The sequence below is a fragment of the Scomber japonicus genome, chromosome 11 (assembly GCF_027409825.1).
Source record: "Scomber japonicus isolate fScoJap1 chromosome 11, fScoJap1.pri, whole genome shotgun sequence".
Lineage (NCBI taxonomy): Eukaryota > Metazoa > Chordata > Actinopteri > Scombriformes > Scombridae > Scomber > Scomber japonicus.
Window position 1 is genome coordinate 18,938,974 of NC_070588.1, and position 19,712 is coordinate 18,958,685.

At 38.7% G+C, this 19,712-nt stretch overlaps 1 protein-coding gene across 1 annotated transcript; it reads right to left on the reverse strand.

Annotated features, from left to right (window-relative positions):
• Positions 1-411: 411 nt before the first annotated feature.
• mid1 (midline 1) lies at positions 412-19,448 on the reverse strand. The gene is made up of 10 exons (XM_053328543.1): positions 19,404-19,448; positions 10,986-11,707; positions 5,900-5,995; positions 5,555-5,662; positions 3,294-3,442; positions 3,075-3,202; positions 2,294-2,437; positions 1,555-1,716; positions 1,229-1,436; positions 412-1,139 (listed from the first exon to the last, which is right to left on the reverse strand). Exons 2-10 carry the CDS (start codon positions 11,649-11,651, stop codon positions 791-793), a joined length of 2,010 nt encoding a protein of 669 aa, XP_053184518.1. The 5' UTR covers positions 11,652-11,707; positions 19,404-19,448; the 3' UTR covers positions 412-790.
• Between the last annotated feature and the right edge of the window lie 264 nt (positions 19,449-19,712).

Genomic DNA, 19,712 nt, shown 5'->3' on the forward strand with positions numbered 1-19,712 from the left:
ATTGAAGTCATTTTATTACATCTTGTCACAGAGAAACTTAAATGTGAAAATTGTGATGCTGTGGAGATGAATCATCTCATGATGCTGGACTGTTCAAGAGCATTTACAGATACATATTTGAGAAGACTGACTTTAAATTGACATTTCTAAGAGCAATTGTTAATTATTTAAATGTGATCTATTTCATTGGGTGTTTTTGTCCATATAAAAAAGTAGACAGGGGAACATTTTATGGTACAAGTGGCTTAGAAATACATTTTATAGTGGAAGGCTTTGTTTTCTCAAAGTGCTAAAAATCTTTCAAAAACATTAAAAAATATCCTATAACACAATTTTCCAGAAACATTAGGATCAAAGACTTCCTGTCGCACAGACGTCTCCTGTTGTTTGCACATGAAGGTTTATCATTACCCTTTACAACACATGAATGGAAAAACATATAATGTGAATTTAGAAATTAAAAATGAATTGATGACCATCTCCATGTCTTTGAAATGATAAGCAAACCTTTAAAATGGTCCAGCAGAGTAATGTATAGTACATAAATGTGCAAAGCAAATTAATACATCTACAAATGCTTGTAAATCATTTCTTAAATACTTCCAAAAATATCAGTTAATTTTAACAAAGGCTTGATTGGGAATGTACACCTGGACTTTTAATTGCATCTCGTTTGCTTTTTTTTTTTGTAATTCAGCCAACAGTATGGGGGCACAGTCAAAGAGGTGCAAGTGCAGGCATTCTGGTCTCTTTTTGGGTACACAAAGAAAATCCAGCAGGACACATTTTGTCAGTTGTTGTAGTCTGTCCCCTCTAAGTGATCTGGAATGGGAAGTCCAGTGAGGATTGTTACACATCTGTTCCACACGTTGAACACAGGGCAGACTGGCTGAGCAAAGGTGACGTCGAACGTATGCAAGTGCTGAGAGCCAACTGCATCGTAGAAAGACAGAGATCCAGAGTCGTAGTCCAACAATATTCCGAGACGCCTCAGGTGGGGTGAGGGCTCGATGGGCATCTCCTTACTGTTGTGACGCACTACCCACGAGTTGTTACAGCGAGACAGTACCCAGGAGGCTGAGTTTTTGCCAACCCACTCGTGTTTTGGTGCTGACTTGTAGGCGATGCCAACTGCAAACCTGCATGAAGGACGGAAACAAAATGTCATAAATACATTTGTAGCATGGTAACTCTGAAACAACATAATCCAGCTGTTGGGTGTTTTTACCATGTGCTTCCTCCTATCAGAGCCTCCCAATAATGGCGACCACTGTCAATATAGACATTCCCTGTGACACCGTAGCTGCTGTGGCTGGAGAAGCGGTCTTGACTGTGGCTCTTCTTAGATGATGTCTCGTCTCTCTCCACAGTCAGGTTGTCATGGGACAACCTCAGCTTCCGGTGAGCAGACTTTGGATCCAATTTGAATGGCTGACCTTTAAGAGAGACAAGCATGTGAAACTTTTTTAAATGCTGGCTTGTAAAATGAATGACAGTTCTCAGTGTTTTTTTAATGCTACAATAAATTCTATGCAGTTGCTGAGCTTGACATACTGTTGGTCTTGAGTTTCCCTGGTTCGCTGCTCCGGTTTCCAGCCTGGTTTATGGCCTTCACTATGAAAATGTACTTGGTGCCACACTGAAGCCCGTGCACAGTGTAGTGATTTTGCTTGATGTTTGGCACTATCATCCAGCTATCAGCAGAGTTACACAAACCTGCAGTCCAGACAGACAGAAAGTCACTGACAAAGAACGAACCAATTTATCATTAAAACTCTTGAGGTTGTGACTCATTCAGCATTTAAAAAAGAAGTAAGACAATACAACGTGATTGTATGCAGTGCTTTTTGTCTCATCAAATACAGTGGCATTACCACTCATCCACGGATACTTGAGCACTGAGGCACATGTGAATAAATTGCCAGATGATTGAGCATGTTGTGACCTTGTTAGAGCATTCAATTCAAACACTCTCATTTCAAACCAGAGATAATATCAAGCTTATGATGTGCATCTGGATGTAAATCCAGTCTGACTAAGCTGTTATTTTTTCTCAATATCCTCTTCTAGACCCTGCAAAAATGGCAGTATATTTTGCCAATGTCTCATTACCCATAAGAGCATGAATAGAATGCTCCTCTCCTGCTGCTTCAATATAATGTTATGTTTGGGCATTGTAACACAGCCACAAAACAATTGAAAGCCCCTCACTGAAATCCCTTTCAAATCCCTCTATCACATTGTCATGTTTTCCTCCACAAACATTCCCACTGCACTTCAGAAAGAGACTTACTGACAACATTAGACTGGCTGGTGAAGATGGCGTACTGAAGTTCATATGACACAACAGAGAACTCATCATCAGATGTCCAATGAACTGTAATTGTGTCATACGAAGCCGTGCACAATTCCTCACGGATTACTGGTGGATTTGGCGCTGCAATCGGAAAAACAAAGACATATGCTGATATTTGAAGACAATGATCAAAGTTGAGTGGATGCCATTGTGCAAAACAAAAAAACAACAGAAAAATAATCATAATGTGTTGCACAGACAGGTGGTGGTAAATCACACCACCACCCTTATTCTAACAAGTGTAATTAAGATGGGTTGCAGTTCCTCTAGCTATTGTAGCAACAGCCCCCATACAGAGTTAAACACACTCTCCACAACAGGCACTAAGCACCAACAATCAAACCTATTTTATTCAGCAAAAAGTAATGCTTACCTACAGCCTAACATTTGTAAGTTTTTTTGTTTTCAATCACTTGCTTAGTTTAGCACTCTCACCTGCGTGAAATATAAACTCCCTAGCCAAAGCCTTTGACTTGTATGAATCCATAATTCAAAGTAAAAAATAATTTCAAGTTTGTATAGAGGAATCCATCATTTCATCTAAAATTATAAGTGTGTAGAATTATAGAGCATGTGTGTGGAAAACTGGCCAAATGTTATGAAGCTTAAATAATTTGGCACCACATACTGAGTGAGCAATGGGTAGATTATGGTCATTCACAGATGGGCTTCATGTCAAATAATAAAATATTGAGTACTTAAACTGCAAAACATTTACCTGTGAGGTAATCCAAACTTTCTAGCATTTTCTTCTCCCTCGTGAAGTCCAAAGCAAAAGTATCAAAGGTGTCATTTAAGTTTATTTCAGGTAACAGGATTTGAGAAGACGCCGTTGCCATAGAGACTCTGTAATACAGAAGTAAATTATGAGGCGTTGTCACTTTTATGCACTGTATTTATCCTTTGCTGATAGTGTTGACTTTCACCGTTGCCTCACCTCTCACAGATGCTTTTAGCTGTCTGAAGGAAGCGAGTGTGGTCTGTCTCCTTGAGGGTTTGGTCGGCCTGAGTGATGAGGGAGGAAGATCTCTCAATGCACTGCTTGCAGCTGGCTATCTGCTGGGCTAGTTTCCTCAGTCTAATAGCCTGGACAGAAATAAAAGATATGCCAGATAGATTAATAGCTTGGTAAATAACCAACCAATGTGCTACCTGGGAGGCACCAATATACCTGCCAGACGCTAGATTAGATTTTTCCTTACCAATTTGAAAATCCAACTGGAGAAAAATGTCATTTACACCTTTGATCATTTTTTTCAGTTGTGTAATACCCTCAAGACTGTGAGCTTCAACCTGTTCAATAAGCTGGCATTAGAGTTGTGTTTACGAAGCATCTCTCATTACACACCGGGAATGTGACACACGCACACACACGCACACACATATCAGGCCATGGTCACTTTTGTGTACATTACATAGACTAACATTCATTTCCTGGAGACTTAGCCTTATACTTGCATCACCTTAACTTAACCTTAACCTTCACCACTGACCCAAAAATCATCTTTTTCTCAATTGGGGACACAGCTTTTGTCTCCAACTGGACAAGCTGTCCAGTGTTAAGTCTGAAATGTGTCCCCAAAAGTAGCCAGAGAGAGACCACATACACATTCACACCCATCTCCACCCTCATAGACGGCTACCACAAACTCTGCTGGTAGAAAAAAAAATTATAAACAAAGATTTAGCATTTATTTATCAATATTTGTAACATTCAACATCTGTAAATTTGTAAATGTGTAAACTGAATTTAACTAGTGTTTTTTCAAAGTTGTACTTGCACATGTGTCACTTTTTAAACATTAAGCTGCTACAGCTGCTGTTTTCTGGTACTGTTGTTATTTGTTTATTTTAATTACAAGGGAGAAGCCATGCAAAATTTAATTGTGCCTCAGTATAATGACAATAAAGATAATTTTCTTCTAATGCTGCCATAGTAACAAGACTCTCCTACATCCCCCCTCTGTGGCTCATTGGTTTAGTGGCTGATAGCAACCTCAGAACCTGACAGAAGGCACGCGGTGAGGAAGGAAAGAGTCCTCCTCCAGGGAGGCCGATCACAGGAAGCAGGGCTCATCTTACTCTGACACTGAACATGGCACAGCATGCCACGCTGTCCAACATGGGAAAAGGAAGGGAAATCATACAAAAGGCATGACAGATTCACATTAAATGTATGCTCACTGTGGCAAAAGTACCCTAGAGTTGATAAAAGGACAAAAGCACAGGACAGAACAAAGAGAGCATGTTGGTGCAAGCAGCGTGGAAAATGTACAAAACCAAATAAAATACTTTATCCAAACAAATCTGAAGACATGTTGCCATCAGCCAGCTATAGAAGTGGAAAAAAGAGAATAACTTTAAATAAGCTGAGATGTCAAAAAAGCCTCCTCTGAACATTCAATGCAATGTGTGTTTTTTTTCATGCAACTTTAAAAAATAACACATATAATGAAGCCACAGGTTGAATGGTATGACGCACTTTTACTACACAAGCTTATCAATTAATAAAAGATTTAATAACATATGTATACATTTCTAACTGAAATGCAATCTACAACTCGCAATTCATCACTACTGGATTAAAAATGTGTAACTGTAAATTTAAAGTATTTAACTTTTAAAAGAACAGAATGCTCCTTTTGGCGTTAAAAAAATCTACAACCATTCGGGTTTACATCCAAAACGTACTGGACAAACGTAAAGCTTAAACAGATATTTTTGTTTGTTAAAGTAAGGCTTCATTTCCTTTCTGTAAATTCAGTTGCTTTTAAGGCATCATCACTCCTGACTGAGAGTAAATCAAACACCTAGCAAGAAACAACAAACATGTTATTGTGAGGTGTTAACTTCTTTTTCATGTTAATAAAGTTGAGTTATACTTCTGCAATAAAATTCTTAAAATGTTTATCTGTGACAAGCTAAAATATAGCTTTACAGTAGCAGTAGAGAAGAGTGATAAAGTTAGCCAACTAGCTTCAGTAATAAAATAATTTAATTCAGGAATATCTGTCTAACGTTAGCTAACGTTAGCCACCCACAGACCAAGTAAGGCCTTTTTAAGGGGAAACGTGTTAGAGACATTTGTTATTGCTGCATTTTAATAAGAACAGCATGCTCAGATGTTGACTTGTGAGCCCACTTGTCAGCTGCATGGGGTATCAAGGTTATCAAGATACAAAAAATGACAAACAATACCTTTCCCTCCTTTATCTTGGTTGCTATGATTTGTCTTCGCTGCTGGATGATATTAATCAGCAGGTCACACTCTTCAACCAGCTTGTTTTCTTGTCTTGATGCATTTACCTGGATAGGACATAAGTAACAGTCAATAATGGAAGTGTTTTGTAATTTCTAAAAATACTCAATTTGTTGCAAACCACATACATGGTAAATAAGAGCTTTATCTTGTTTGGATGATGAAAACCCACTTTTCAGATACAGTAATTCATCACTGTGTTCATAATTTTATGACTTTTTACCCATGAAATGCCACAGAGGCAAAGAACCCCCACCTGAATGGGAAAAGATAAACAGCCTCACCTCTACGTGTTGGCAGGTTTGGATAAGTTTGCCCATCAGAGATTCCAACTCACTGGTCCTCTTGAGTAGACTGCTGAGGTTGGAATCCAAGGCTTGCTGAAAAACAAAATTGAAAAAGAATAGCTCATTACACCTTGTCCCCCTCATCAAGCTGTAAACAGGTGAATGCATCTTTGGAGGAGAGTTAAGTGAATAGGAACATAAGGTTCATATCTGGCCCGAGCACAGGGGAAGACAGACAATGCTGCCATTGGTTATGACTGTGGCCACATTTGGTTTCTGATTCACGCAGAGACCCCAGTCCTCCCTATGTGCCAAAGATCCCATCATACTGCCTGCTGAGGCCATGGAGCTTAGCAGAGCATCTGCCAGTGATTTGGACCAACTAAACCCCAGCTGTGTTAATCACTGACTCAGATCAAAGGCTTGTGTTTGAAACTTAATCTCTTACTGTAATTGGGTAGCATGATGACTCTGTTCTGTGTTATACAAAATTTGTTTCAATATAAGACAGTAGTCTTCTTGAATTAAGGATTTATAGCACATTAAATTATGCTATGGTTCAAATGATAAAAAAAGTGTGCCCCCCTCAAAAATGTACTGTTATGGAAACATTCACATCACTTACAAATTACTGAAAAATTGGCAGGTGTTTAATACACAAACCAACACATTACATTACACATTACAACACGACATTAAACATCTAAATAATAGGTCCTTTCTTAGGTAGTGACATGACTATGTTTTAAATCAGCCAAAAAGTGCTTGTGTCAAACTATTATTACATCTATTCAATTGTGACTAGATCTATAATTTTATAGTAAGAAAATAAAATGCACTATCCTAGGAATGACCCTGAAACACGTTTAAGAAAAATATGATGAATTAATTGATGTCTTAGATGTTACACATCATAAATGGAATGTAATTCAAGATGTATTTAGCAATCAATTAATCTTCATATGTTGAAAACACAGTGTACATTACAAAACATCCTCCTTCACAAAATGGAATAGGAGTAGGAATAGTACATTTTAATGGTCAAAAAGATATTTTGAACATCACTAAATGCTTTAAAGACATGAACAAACAGGTCAGAGAGAGAGGCCTGCAAAGATCCAAAGCTCGGAGCAAATAGTGGGGAGACCTCTTTCAGGTCATATATTTCACATTGTGATTTCATAAGGTGTGCGTCGCTGTGGACTAAAATAACAGGGGCTTTATTTTACCACTCTCACAAATATGATTTATTTATATAGAAGGAGAGGGGATGAAAGCCATTTCAGATGCTGACTTCCAGGTAAAGGTGAGGTGAGTTCGCAAAACGAACGCAGAGGCATAACATATTCATCAAACTGATGTTGAATATAGCCAAATGTATAAGCTTAAAACTCATCCTTTTTGTAGTTTGAATATGACAAGTATCCCTTAAATAAAGCCAAACATAGAGAGGGATAGCAAATGAAAAAGAGACAGAGAGGAAGCATAAGACACACAGACAGTCCCATTCTTCTACCATGTTTCATGTAGTGGATTTCTCCATGTGCCTAAAATACGTCTTCTCCTGCAACATTAATAGTCTTTTTTGTGTTTGGACAGATCCCTCTAATGGAGTTCTCTTTCCTAAAATCATTAGAATAGCAGCTTCCTTTTGTGTGTGAAAGCTTCTGGTCCCACACCTTTGCTTTGGCCAGTCTCTCTTCCTTCCTCTTTCAGTCCTGACAGGTCACTGTCAGGACTTGGAATTTTGTCCTGTGTCAACATGTGAGATTTGTATCCTTTGTCAAAGTTTGTCGCTTTATTCTGTGAGTGCTACAACTCCTGTTACACATGTGTACGTTTTTTTTTGTGTTGGAGGACAATTAGTGCCCTTATGATGGCTGAATTACATTTAGCTGCTTCAGTTTCAGGATACTGGTTTTGTGGTTTTGTACATGTGGGCTCACTGTCTTGGTTCACTGGAACACTTGAATAAAATAGTGGCATCATTAATGTGACTAGCAACACCTGTGCTTTCGCCGCTATGGCAAGTCAAAATGTCTTGTGAAAAAGGCCTTTTGATACCCCTATGGAGAGAGAGAGAGAGAGAGAGAGAGAGAGAGAGAGAGAGAGAGAGAGAGAGAGAGAGAGAGAGAGAGAGACAAAGAGAAAGAGAAAGAGTACACATACATATTGTGTGTGTATATTTATTTTGTATTTGATTAAGTGGAATACATAATATTTTATATATATTATTTGTTATAGTTAATTGCTAATAAATTAGCAGAAAAGTTATTCATATAGGCTTGTTCAAGTTTCATATGTCACCTCAGTTATAGCAGATACTGCAAAGTGGTGATTTGCAAACATTGTGTACTACTGTATAGCCCAGTTGCCTCCCAATACTTCTCGAAGCAACAATAATCATGAAGTTATAATAATACAAAGCCGTGTGAACATGTTGTTTATCCAAATGTGTGCCTCTAGAGCTGTTAACTTAAAAACTGTACAGACTGAACTGCATGTATTTTTATATCACAGCTCTCCATTTTGCCACCATTACTATTAACAGATATAGTAGCACTATGGATTAATGGTTAGCACTGCAACCTTGAGTTTCATTCATAAATGTCTGCATGGTCTGTCTGTGTTTACATCGCTTTCTTCCTGATATTTGAAGATCTCTGACTCAAATAAAGCTGAAACTTCAAGTTGCCTGTATAGATAAGAATTGTGTCTGTTTATGTGTTAGCTCTGTGACCATTTCACCCTCGGCATGTTGCAATGGTCTCCATCTCTTCATTTGATCATAATGTGAATACATAGACATAGTAAGAGATGGTGGATGGTTAATAATTGATAGAATACCTGATCAGAGTCATGTTATAAAGTGCAAAAACCTGCCTATAGAGATTACTCTGCGTCTCACTTGGCTGCACACATGTGCACGCACTCTCGCCTTTACAAAGTCACAATATCCCTTTGTGTGGAAATGTGGGAAATGTGAGGCACTGTAGCTATAAACATGTATTTGTAAAAATAAACAAATATGAACAAGCTCAGCTGCATGCCACCTGGGTCCTACCCTGCTTGTCATGAGAAAAAACTATCTTTCGCTTCCTTTCTTTTTATAAAAAGATTCTGTTCCATAAGATGGGAATTACTGTTTCCTTTGTCAATGTGATATGAGGTCAGCAAGATACACAAGTAAATAAAAAGCAGAATAAATGCCATTATTAAATTGGATCAAGTAACTAGAAATGTTATAAATCAGAGAAAAGAGAGCATTGCTTGTAAGTCTCTAAGAAGATAAAGCAAACTTGCCTTTGAACACATCCAATATCCAAATGGAGAATGTGCGTTATTAAAGAGAAAGAACAATAACACAATAACTACTACATCAAATAATAAAACACACACAGCAGAATACTACTGTCACATTAATAACCACTGAGACTATCTTCCCTTTACTTTATGTGGCTGACCAGGTGTGCGCAGAATGTATTCTCTCATTTCATTCATTTTGTTGTTTTTCAAACTAGATCGATAGAAACCCTTGATAAGTGACATTTAGGTTTCATCAAATAAATCTGTCCCTGAATGTGGAATTAAAGAAATAATGCTGATCACCTGGTCTGCCTCCTGGTGTGAATGATCACGCCCCACACAGAGAAAGCGGCCAGGAGATTTCTGCACAACGACAGCATGATCAAACAAAGGAGACAGGTTAAGACGGGTCCTCGGACCTATCTTGCCAAATATGTTGTAAAAGATTGCTGTTCCACTGTGATCAAGCATTATGAAAGAAAGGAATAAGCACAAAAGGGGGTTTGAGTGAAACTGTTGATACAGTAAACCCCCTCTTTCGTGAGTCATGCATGAAACACTGTGAGTGTTTGTGAAAACAAAGAGCACCCTCATTTTAAATTTCATGCAGAGAATGCCATGCACTTTAAGATCAATTTAAGATTTTGGCTGGACTGAAAAGCTCAATTCAGTTGGATGACAACTTTAACTTTTCAATAGTGGACATTTTGATCATTTGAGAGAATATGCCTTACATGAATTGTGTTAAACGGCTTGGAGCTAACTTTCTATTTGCCTTGTAGTTAACTATGAAATGATCCCATGACTTCCTCTGCTTTGCCAAAAATCGAACTGTAGCTCACACCTACACTGGAAGGAATGCAGAGCCACCTTTTTTTTTTTTTTAGCAGTAACAGCATCTTGTCATGGCTTATTGATGTTAATGCATCTGCCGAGAGTGAGTATTTCCACTTAACCTGAAACTGTGAAAGCAGTCTCTTGCTTTGACTGTCATTACATTTTAAACTGCCCAAGACAGACCCAGTCCTCCATTTTTCATGAATATTCTTCCAATGCGTTTTACTGGAAGGCATTACTTATGAAAACGTTTATCTTAATTTATGAGTCCATACAGTCACACGCATTATTACTGTGCAATCTAACTGTGTGAGGGAGTCATTTTGTGAAGTTTGTTATTCTGTATTGGTCATCTTACAGTAGGTAGTTTATTGTGTTTATACTGTACTGTTGATTTGCTTGTAGATAATGCTTATGTTCCATTAAATTATTCAGCATTTACTTATTTATAATTCCAAGCAGGACCACATTTTGTTCATTGAGTAGCAGTTTAACATTTTAAACAAAATTATGTCAGAAGAGCACAACTAGCGCAGTTAAACTGCACAGTGATAAAGCAATTGAAATTGATTTCTTTCTTAATACAGACAATAAATAATATACATTGTCAAAAGTTACAGTTATAAGCAACTTTTTAAAATATGCTGACGAATAGTGAGTTATATCACTGAAACCAAGCAGTAGAAAAAGTGTTTTTATGACATAAAAATGTATATTTACATGTATAAAATGGATGGTCAGCAAATTCATTATCAGTTTGTGCACCTTTCATACTGTGATAAGCTGAAAACAGGTTTTGAAAGATTGCAGAAATCAGGTTTTTATCAGCTCTGTGGGTATTGAATTTAAAGTAGGAAGTGTTTGGGTTTTCTTTGTTTGTTTTTTTCAGTGTATTATACTATAGTAAATAGCATTCCTCTTACCACAGATCATTTCTTACCTTGAGTTTATCATATCGGTCACTGAGGGCTGCTACCTGGTGGTCCCGGTGTCGGCCAACCAGCTTACACAAGGCACAGATCAACTGTTCATCTGTCACACAGTACATGTTGACCTTCTCATCCTCATGCTCCAGACACATGAGCCCACGCAGATGGGAGTCCAGCAGTGGCTCGATTAGACGGTGGCCCGTGAAAGGCTTCTTGTTTGGATGGGTGGCTTTGAGACACTCTTCACAGTATGACACCTCGCAGGTCACGCAGGTCTTCACAGCGTCCTGTGGAGGGTCCTGCTCACAGAACTGACACTGCACCCTGTCGCTGGGAGATGTCATGGCTTTGCTGTCGGGGACGGTTCTCTCACGCCGAGTCTCGTTAGGAGAATTAGGTCCACTTAGAGAAGCCTTCTGGTAGCGGTCGATGATGTTCTGCAGAGTTACGTTGCGTTTGAGTCCCTCTAGGCCCCTCTGGTTGAGGGTGATGACATAGCGACAGGTCGGGCACTGGAAGGCGCTGATGGACTGAATTGGCTCACTGGGCGTGCAGTGGGACACTAAGATACGATGGGCACAGTTGAAACAAAGGCTGTGTGCACAGGGCAAGAGCAGCGGGTCCTCAAAAAGCTCCAGACAGATTGGGCAGGTCAGCTCCGACTCCAATGTTTCCATCTTCAAGCAAAACAAAGTGGGGTTGTCAGCGAAATCCAAGGAAGCTGATCAGCTCTCTGCAAAGATGACAAAGACATGAATTAAAAAACTGTGATTACTAAAAAAAGGTTGTGAACAGTTCTTGAATAGTAGTTAATGATCCTTCAACATATCCAGTTTTAGACATTAAGGTTACTTAATGGGAAAAATTGAATTAAATAGACATCATGCATATTTTCTTTGTTATCAAGTGCTTATCACAATATCAAAATGATTATTCTGTCTTGCGTTTCATTAGATTTCCATTGCAAACTAGATGTGAATTATGAATATAAATACTATGTAAATATCTGTAAAAGAAATCTGATTATGGAAATGAAGCAAATTGGGAAAATAAAACAAACAAGCAGGAGAATACTCAAACAGAAACATGTGTCTCCACATTGGAAATGTATCAGAATGTTGGTCTGTTTGGCTGAACTTACAACTTAGAAAATGCGGCAGTGGCTCATTTTAATTTGGCAGAGGAGCAGTCTAGCCTGTCCCAATGTGTTCCACTCTATACTGTAGCCCGCAGGCCAGCAGGCCAGCGAGGACTGACAGCTCAGCCAAGCAGAAGTCTATTGGCCTGCTTGCTGATGAGTGGAGCTCCACGCTATCACAGACACTAAGCCTTTGTTCATGGCCGGTCAGACACCCCAGCTGCGAGTGGACACACTGTGCTCACAGCGTCTCTCTATGTGAACTCTCTACCTCCACTCATTATGTGTGAAGAAGGCAAAAACTCATTATTAGGACACTCGGGCACAAGTAGCCTTTTGAAGTTGTGAGGATACAGCAATTACCTCTGAGCTACAGACCTGGGTTTGTTCTTTCCATTCTATTCAGATTCAACCATACCGCTGTACTGTACCAGACAAGCAGCAATTGTTGCACTTGTCTCTTGTGAAGGTGATGCATCTGTGAGCCTTTGTCATGATGCTATTTTGTTCTTTACAGACAAAGCAAGCTAGTTGAGGTGTCTACAAGTTATTTTTGAGGCTCAAATATAACCTCTCACTATGTAAACTACTCATAAACCTACACAACCAAGTCTTTGGTACATATATTGTTATTAGAGCTTTTATCATTCATTAATATATTCTTTCTAAAATGTAAGATATTATTAATTTTATTTACTGTTGTACCGATACTGTTGATGAATTATGAACAATATTTAAATAGTTCTTAAGCCATCCATACATATATATATGCTGCAAATAGCAAAACAATGAACTTATCTCTACAAAAAAAAATTAAAGTATGGCAAATGAAACTACTTATTTTTATCCATTAGTTTCTACAGGGTTCTTGAGATACAACACGCAAAGCTATTAGCTACAAATAGCAGTTACTGCGCCTGTACAGGTCTCGTCACACAGGTTAAGACCTAATACAAGCAGGCTGTCCTGAATACAATATGAACAAAGAGCTTTGTATGACAAACACAATGCAAAAAGACATTAATCCTGTGATGTCATCGCCTATGGTATAAAACACCCTGAAGTTTAAGAGAGTTTGTAAAATAACACTGTGGCAAAACTGTGTTACAGCATCAAAGTACATTACGCACTCCTGAAAGCTCCTCCATTCATACACAGTTTACTTTACCCACCGATGGATTTCGCCCCACTTTGCACTGCCGAGACATTGCTGCTGAAGGAAAACTTCTGACCTGAATCATGAAAATATGTTCATGACAACAAATGCACCAGCCATAAACCCCCAGCGTGCTGTAAAGATGAACATCCAGATGGTACAAGTCTCTGCAGCACAGTAATCTTGCAGCAGAGCTGTCATTAGGCAAGAGATTGAGCAAGAGGTAGCAAGCACAACAGGAAAAGTTGCCCGACAATTCCAGGAAAGCCAGCTCCACCTACAGCTGGAGAGCTGGCCAGTACTGGAAGAAGACAAGAGCGAGAGAGAGAGAGAGAGTGTGTGTGTGTGTGTGTGTGTGTGTGTGTGGCTGTGGCTGTGTGTGTGTGTATGTGTGTGTGGGTGTGTGTGTGTGTGTGTGTGTGTGTGTGTGTGTGTGGGTGTGTGTGTGAGAGAGAGAGAGAGGGAGAGCGAGAGAGAGAGAGAGAGAGAGAGAGAGAGAGAGAGAGAGAGAGAGAGAGAATCATAATCAGCAAATAGGCGGAGGCATAGGATTGTACAGAGTCCCAGCTCATGTCCTCACAGGCAGGTTAGTGTCCTCTCAGTGCAGTCCATTCAGAAATTCAAAGCATCAGGATCAGTTTCAGGTTTACTTGTGTGCGTGACTATCCCTCTGCCCCAAGCAGCACAATGCTGTTGACTGGAACTTTTCTTGGCTGGGCCACCAGGGATTCAAAGAGAAAAGCCGAGAGGACACAACATAGCTGAGAGAGAGCAGGACTCATCTGTAAAGTGGGACAGAGGTATGTGCTTCTCTCAGTATCCAACAAACAAGGTGATGTAGAATCAGTTTGTTACATCACCATTTGTTGTCTGTCTCCAGATGTTAAAGATGTGTCTCACAAATATCACAACACAAACACACTTAACCTCAAAATAGGTGAAAGGTAAAACACTGACTGGCTTAGAACATTCCCATCAACCCCCAGAGAGCAAAAACTGAAGCCTGCTCTATGACAGATAAGACAAGAAATGAAGACACTACCTAACATCATCTGCTACATCCAATTCAATCCCATGGCCCTCATGTGGGAATCACAGAGGTACCATCTGCTTACCATGTGCCTCTATTTCCAGACACACCCCCGCTATGCTCCATTTGAATCCTCCTGTCATTCAAAGGAGCCCCCAGAGTGACTATCCTCTCTGACAGACAGATACACACTGTAAATATTAAAGGCGTGCTAAAGTTCAGACAAAGCGGTAGGCGTGAGCTACATTGCTTAGGAGATGCACATGGGAATGTGACTGGTATTCCCTTGGTTTCGTCTATATAGCCTCCAACTGAGAAGGAATTTAGTATCATGTGATTAGCGAGAGGTACTCTGTATATGAAGAAAACCAGAAAAAGAAAAAAGACTTTGAGTAGTTCTTTTGAACACAGTTATCATCTTCCTCTCTTCTGCTCAGAGAATAATCTTTCAGCAGAATATACTGTTCCAAGGGTTTAAACATTTTGTTGTTTTGTTTTGTTGTTGTTTTTTTATTAAGATTGAATAGCATTAGTAATAAGTATATACATATTGAAAAAAATATTGAAAAGTGCTTGTTATAATTTAACGGAGCCAAAGATGATATCTTATAATTAATTATTATTTTGTCAAGTAATAATTATTTTGTCTGCCCAACCATCCAGAAATCAAAGATATTCAGTTTACTATCATATATGAACAAATAAAAACAACAAATGATCACAATCAAGAAGCTGGAATCAGCAAATGTTTGATATTCTTGCTTAAAAATAGACCAAAGCGATTCTTTGATTATTAAAATAGTTGCCATATAATTTTCTGTCGTAATGCCTTCCAGTAGTAATATTCATATGATGGTGATGAAACAGATTCATAGTTGATATTGCTCACTAACAACAGTCAGATGAGCTAAAAAATCTAATGCAGTCTTAAAGACAAGACAAATACTGATGGTATATCACAACATTAGTATTATATGCATTGGGTGGCTCTAATTACATGTACAACCACATTTGACCAACAATATTCAGCCTAGCTGGAAGAGTACAGTGTCTGCTAACTAACAAACTTCCCTTTTCTGGATATACTGCATGTTAATTTAATTGCAATATTGAGAGCAGAATTATGAATCAATGTGCTTAATGGAGTATTAGCAGATATGACAGGTGTGAGACATATGCACTCATTACAATTGCGAGGGGCTTACTTAACATTTGGAGTTTTATTTGATCAGGAGGTAATGGGTCATTTAGAGATGAAACAACAACAATCTTAAAGACAGGAAGACAATGTTTTTGCTTTAGCACTTTCTTTAATCCATTTGGTTGTGGTCTTTTATCACCCTTGATGATGGCTGTGAACCATGTATTCAGCAACTGTAAGAGTATGATTGCTCTTTGTCTTCTCTCCTGGGGCAGACACCTAACATATTTATCTGTAATCCTGTCTTTACAGCGTATCTGTGACCAATGTGTAGCCTGTTGCTGCTCCCTAAAGCAGCCAGCTCAGCAGCAGCCCACTCTGGCCTAAAGTAATGTACTGCAATAGCAGCATGAGCCAGCTGATTATACTGACAAACGTATCTGATCTGCAGGTGCACACATTATTGAGAGCCTGGTCCTGACCAATATCCATGATTACTGTTATTCAAATGATTATGGAGGACAAGTTAATTACATATCTAAACATTTAGGCTATCTATCAAACAGGATTACATGGATATACAAGATGGCTTCCCTTGGCATGAGCAACAGCATGGCAGCATAAGATACAGCTTAGGTATTGGCCAAATAAAATCCAGGTACTTTAATGATCTAAATTGTATTCAAACTGAAAGGAAAATAAACAGGGACAATAATAGAAAAAACAGGTCAGGGTAAAGAAATATCATAGAGAAGGAAACTAAAACCGTTAGCAGTGTAATTATGGCATATGACGTACTATCAATAATGCCAAAATCCCATAATACACACTAATTTGACAAAATGATCACCTCATCTCTTCTCATGTGACGTCTTTTCTGCCAATCATACTTATTGTTATTTAATGAACGTGACTAACAAGACAAGAGTTTGCATGAGAGATAGCTTACTACTGCATCCTTGTGAAAAAAACAGACAATGAGAGCTGAACAAGAAGGTGAGGAGAGTGAGGATGGGAGTGCAAAGTCATTATTGGAACAGCCAAAATGCCTGCCCCAAAAGACTATCCCCTTCCACCTATCATAACTATGTCAGCAATAGCTAGAAGACCTGACTACTGAAATCAACCAAAAAATTCAAGACCACACCACCCAAATCAAAGAAGCAACCTGAGGCCTGGAGGAAGTGTAGAGAAGCATGGCAGGAACAGAAAAGTAGGATATCAGAGTTAAAAACACTTAAATACAACTACTCAAAAATCAATGAGCACTGCAGGAAAATTGTTGGACTGGGAAGAATGCTCCTGCAAAAACATTCATATGAAGAGAAAAGGTCGAAGGCACCTCCTTTCACTTTTCGTCAAGTCGTTAAGACATAACTGGGAGACTCTCCTGGCTTATATCAGGGAAAAGAACTAAGAAGTGAAAGGGCTCATCAAGAACTGGCCCCAAAACCACCTGCTGGTACAACACTACACTTGTGATTTGTTTCCTGCAGTTTACAACTCAGGAGAAAATCCTTCACACTGCCTATACCAAAGTTTACATGTAAGACAAGAGGGTGCATTTCAACTATGACTATGCTGAGGAGTTGCAAAATAAAAAAAGGGACTATACTCCAATCAAAAAAGTGCTTGAGAAAAACTAAATCTGTATCTAACCATTTTTGGGATAATGTGCAACATTTAATTTTTACTCTTGAAGTCTCATATAAAGTTGATGTCTATACCTGCTGAATCATTTCTTGGTTGCATGTAAAAAACCAAATGTCACCAAATGAATGAATGATGGCTTCAGAGAAATCCCCTACTGTGGACCTTTTAACAGGAACTGTCAATTATATGAGCTCCATGGAAAAGATGACTTACACCCTTCATCTACACAAAGACAAAGGGGGAAAATACGGGAGGAAATAGGAAACAGATACTGATTAGGGTTTTTTTAAATCTTTTTTTCTCTCTCTTACATTAAGTATTAATGCTGAAACTCCTTTGTAATGAACTTTACCTGGCTACCTCTTTCTGATGTTTGTTGATATCAAGAAAGACCCCATGTTCTCTGCCCATATGTTTAAATATTAAAACTTGAAATGTTGTTAAAAATAAATAGTAAAATTTAAAAAAGGATTACATGGACTAGTTTAACAGTTTCATATGTTTTTGTTGTGCACACACATCTGGAAAACTGATGTTAACAGACATAAAATTGTAATAAAAGTAAGTTCAACTTTCCATTCAGAGACTTGAGCTTCCTTCCCCACTGAACAGGATGCTCTATAATGAAGCTCCAGATGAAGAAACAGCACTAAAATATGCAATGTAGGCTACATAGTATCTGAAGCTAATGAGTTTCTTACAAACCAAGAGCTTGAAACACAGGTCTAAAGGTCAGTCTAACAAGTTTGTTTTTTTTCCCCTTCCTCCCCCCACATGCTTACTGTCTGTGCTGTACAGGTCATCCTGGTCAGCATCAGAAGTTGCACCAAACTCTCATTTCCTCTCCGCGGCTTGGCAGGTGGCATCAGCGGGGAAACACTGTATCCTTCCCACAACCACAGGAACTTTTACAGTATGTGACTTTCCAGGCAGGCGGCTACTGCAGCCTGTTCCCTCGAAACTCAGATACAGGAAACTGTGTCACTGTGCTCAAAACTATAAGTAAGAATTATGTATTATGTAAACAATCTAAACGCATCATGTGTTTATCTGGCACACTTTATATGTGGACAAGCAATTTGCAGACATCCTACAACAGTAAGAATAGATGTTTTGGTGTTGTGGAAAACACTCACAGAGCACCATCAAGTGGCTGATTTATAAAATACAGAACATGTCTATCCCAAAACAGAAGACTTTGCCTACAATGAAAAATGCAAAAATTGCTTGGAGACATTATACATTTACAACTTTAAAATATCTTTAAATTAAAAAATGCTTTCAGTTAAAAGGTTTTCATAATTTCCTATCTCTTAATGGAAATTAATAAGAACAGCAACATAATAATATATTAATACTATTTCTACTACTACTACTAATAATAATAATAATGATGATGCTGTTATTATTATTATTCACAAATCTGCAAAACCTTTACCATTTTCTCCAAACTAATGGTAAGTTGTACTCTTTAAAGACCTCCATGTGTTTCCATGGTGACTGCTTGATATATATTTGTCACACTGGTGATCAAAGGCAGCACATTCTGGTGGGAAGATGTCTTATGTTCCTCCTCACAGGAACAAGATAAGTTACTAATTAATAATGGAGTCTTAAGACCCAACTGCAATGTCCCAGTGTTACCCTTCATTAGCCTCATGTAAAATTACTAGTATACTCTTTTCACTTATAGGCTCTTTTAAAACTGTGCCCAGATGATGTATTGCTGTAACATACATGAACATAACAGGTGAACAATGTCTGCATGTTTTATCTTATCTGTAGAGTAAAAGGTATTTTGTAGGTCAAAGGTGATCAGATTATGGATGAAAGGATGGATTATTTCTTCTGGCGCTGCGGTGGATGCCTCAGTTTGAGTAAAGATAACAAAAAACAATGAAAATGAAAAATGAGAAGAATAGTATTATGTTGCCATGAGTACGATTACAAATTATATTGTGCTCTTTTAGAAAGAGTCCATGTGGAAGTATATTTTAGGAAACTCTGAACAGCTGCTTTGACACTACTAAAGCTACTTTGGCTACACCCACTCTCTTTGACGCTTTTAATCACAAAATTCCCCATGGCCTTCCCACTAGGGCATCTAACCCCTCAAGTATTATTCAGCTCATAACTTGAAGGTGTCTGTGAACACAACAAAGCCAAACAACCTCAGCACTCGAAAAAATCCCTGGAGCCTGGAGGCTTAGAAACCTATGATGACTCAATGTTTTTGCAAAACAGAGGTACAGAAAGTACAGACTTGCATGCACATTGAGGCTTTTAAGCTTAGAATGACCCTCTGACTTACCCGCCACATGATTACATCCATAAACAGGCAGGAGAGAGAAGAGCCACCTTTAAAGTCTGCAAAGCTGATCCACTGCAATGGTGTAAAGTTTGAGTAGAGTGACTCGTCTTTCCTAGTGTCTAATGTGAGTGTCTGACCCTCTAACCCTGTTTCCTAAGCCTCCACTGAAAACCAGCAAGAGGATCGAAACTTTCCAGCCTTTCCTCTCCTCTCACCGAGAACTGTACCTACCCCATTTAGACACATAGGGCTGCAAATTGTTGCAAGAGCCAATCACATCAAAGGGGCAGGACTTCTGCAGGGTAGATC

Coding starts and splice junctions, on each gene's coding strand:
- mid1 (XM_053328543.1), bottom strand. CDS start 11,651: ATGGAAACATTGGAGTCGGAGCTGACCTGCCCAATCTGTCTGGAGCTT. Junction 3,203..3,293: donor GCTAAAAGCATCTGTGAGAG/GTGAGGCAACGG, acceptor TCTGTATTACAG/AGTCTCTATGGCAACGGCGT. Junction 2,438..3,074: donor AAGTTTGGATTACCTCACAG/GTAAATGTTTTG, acceptor TTCCGATTGCAG/CGCCAAATCCACCAGTAATC.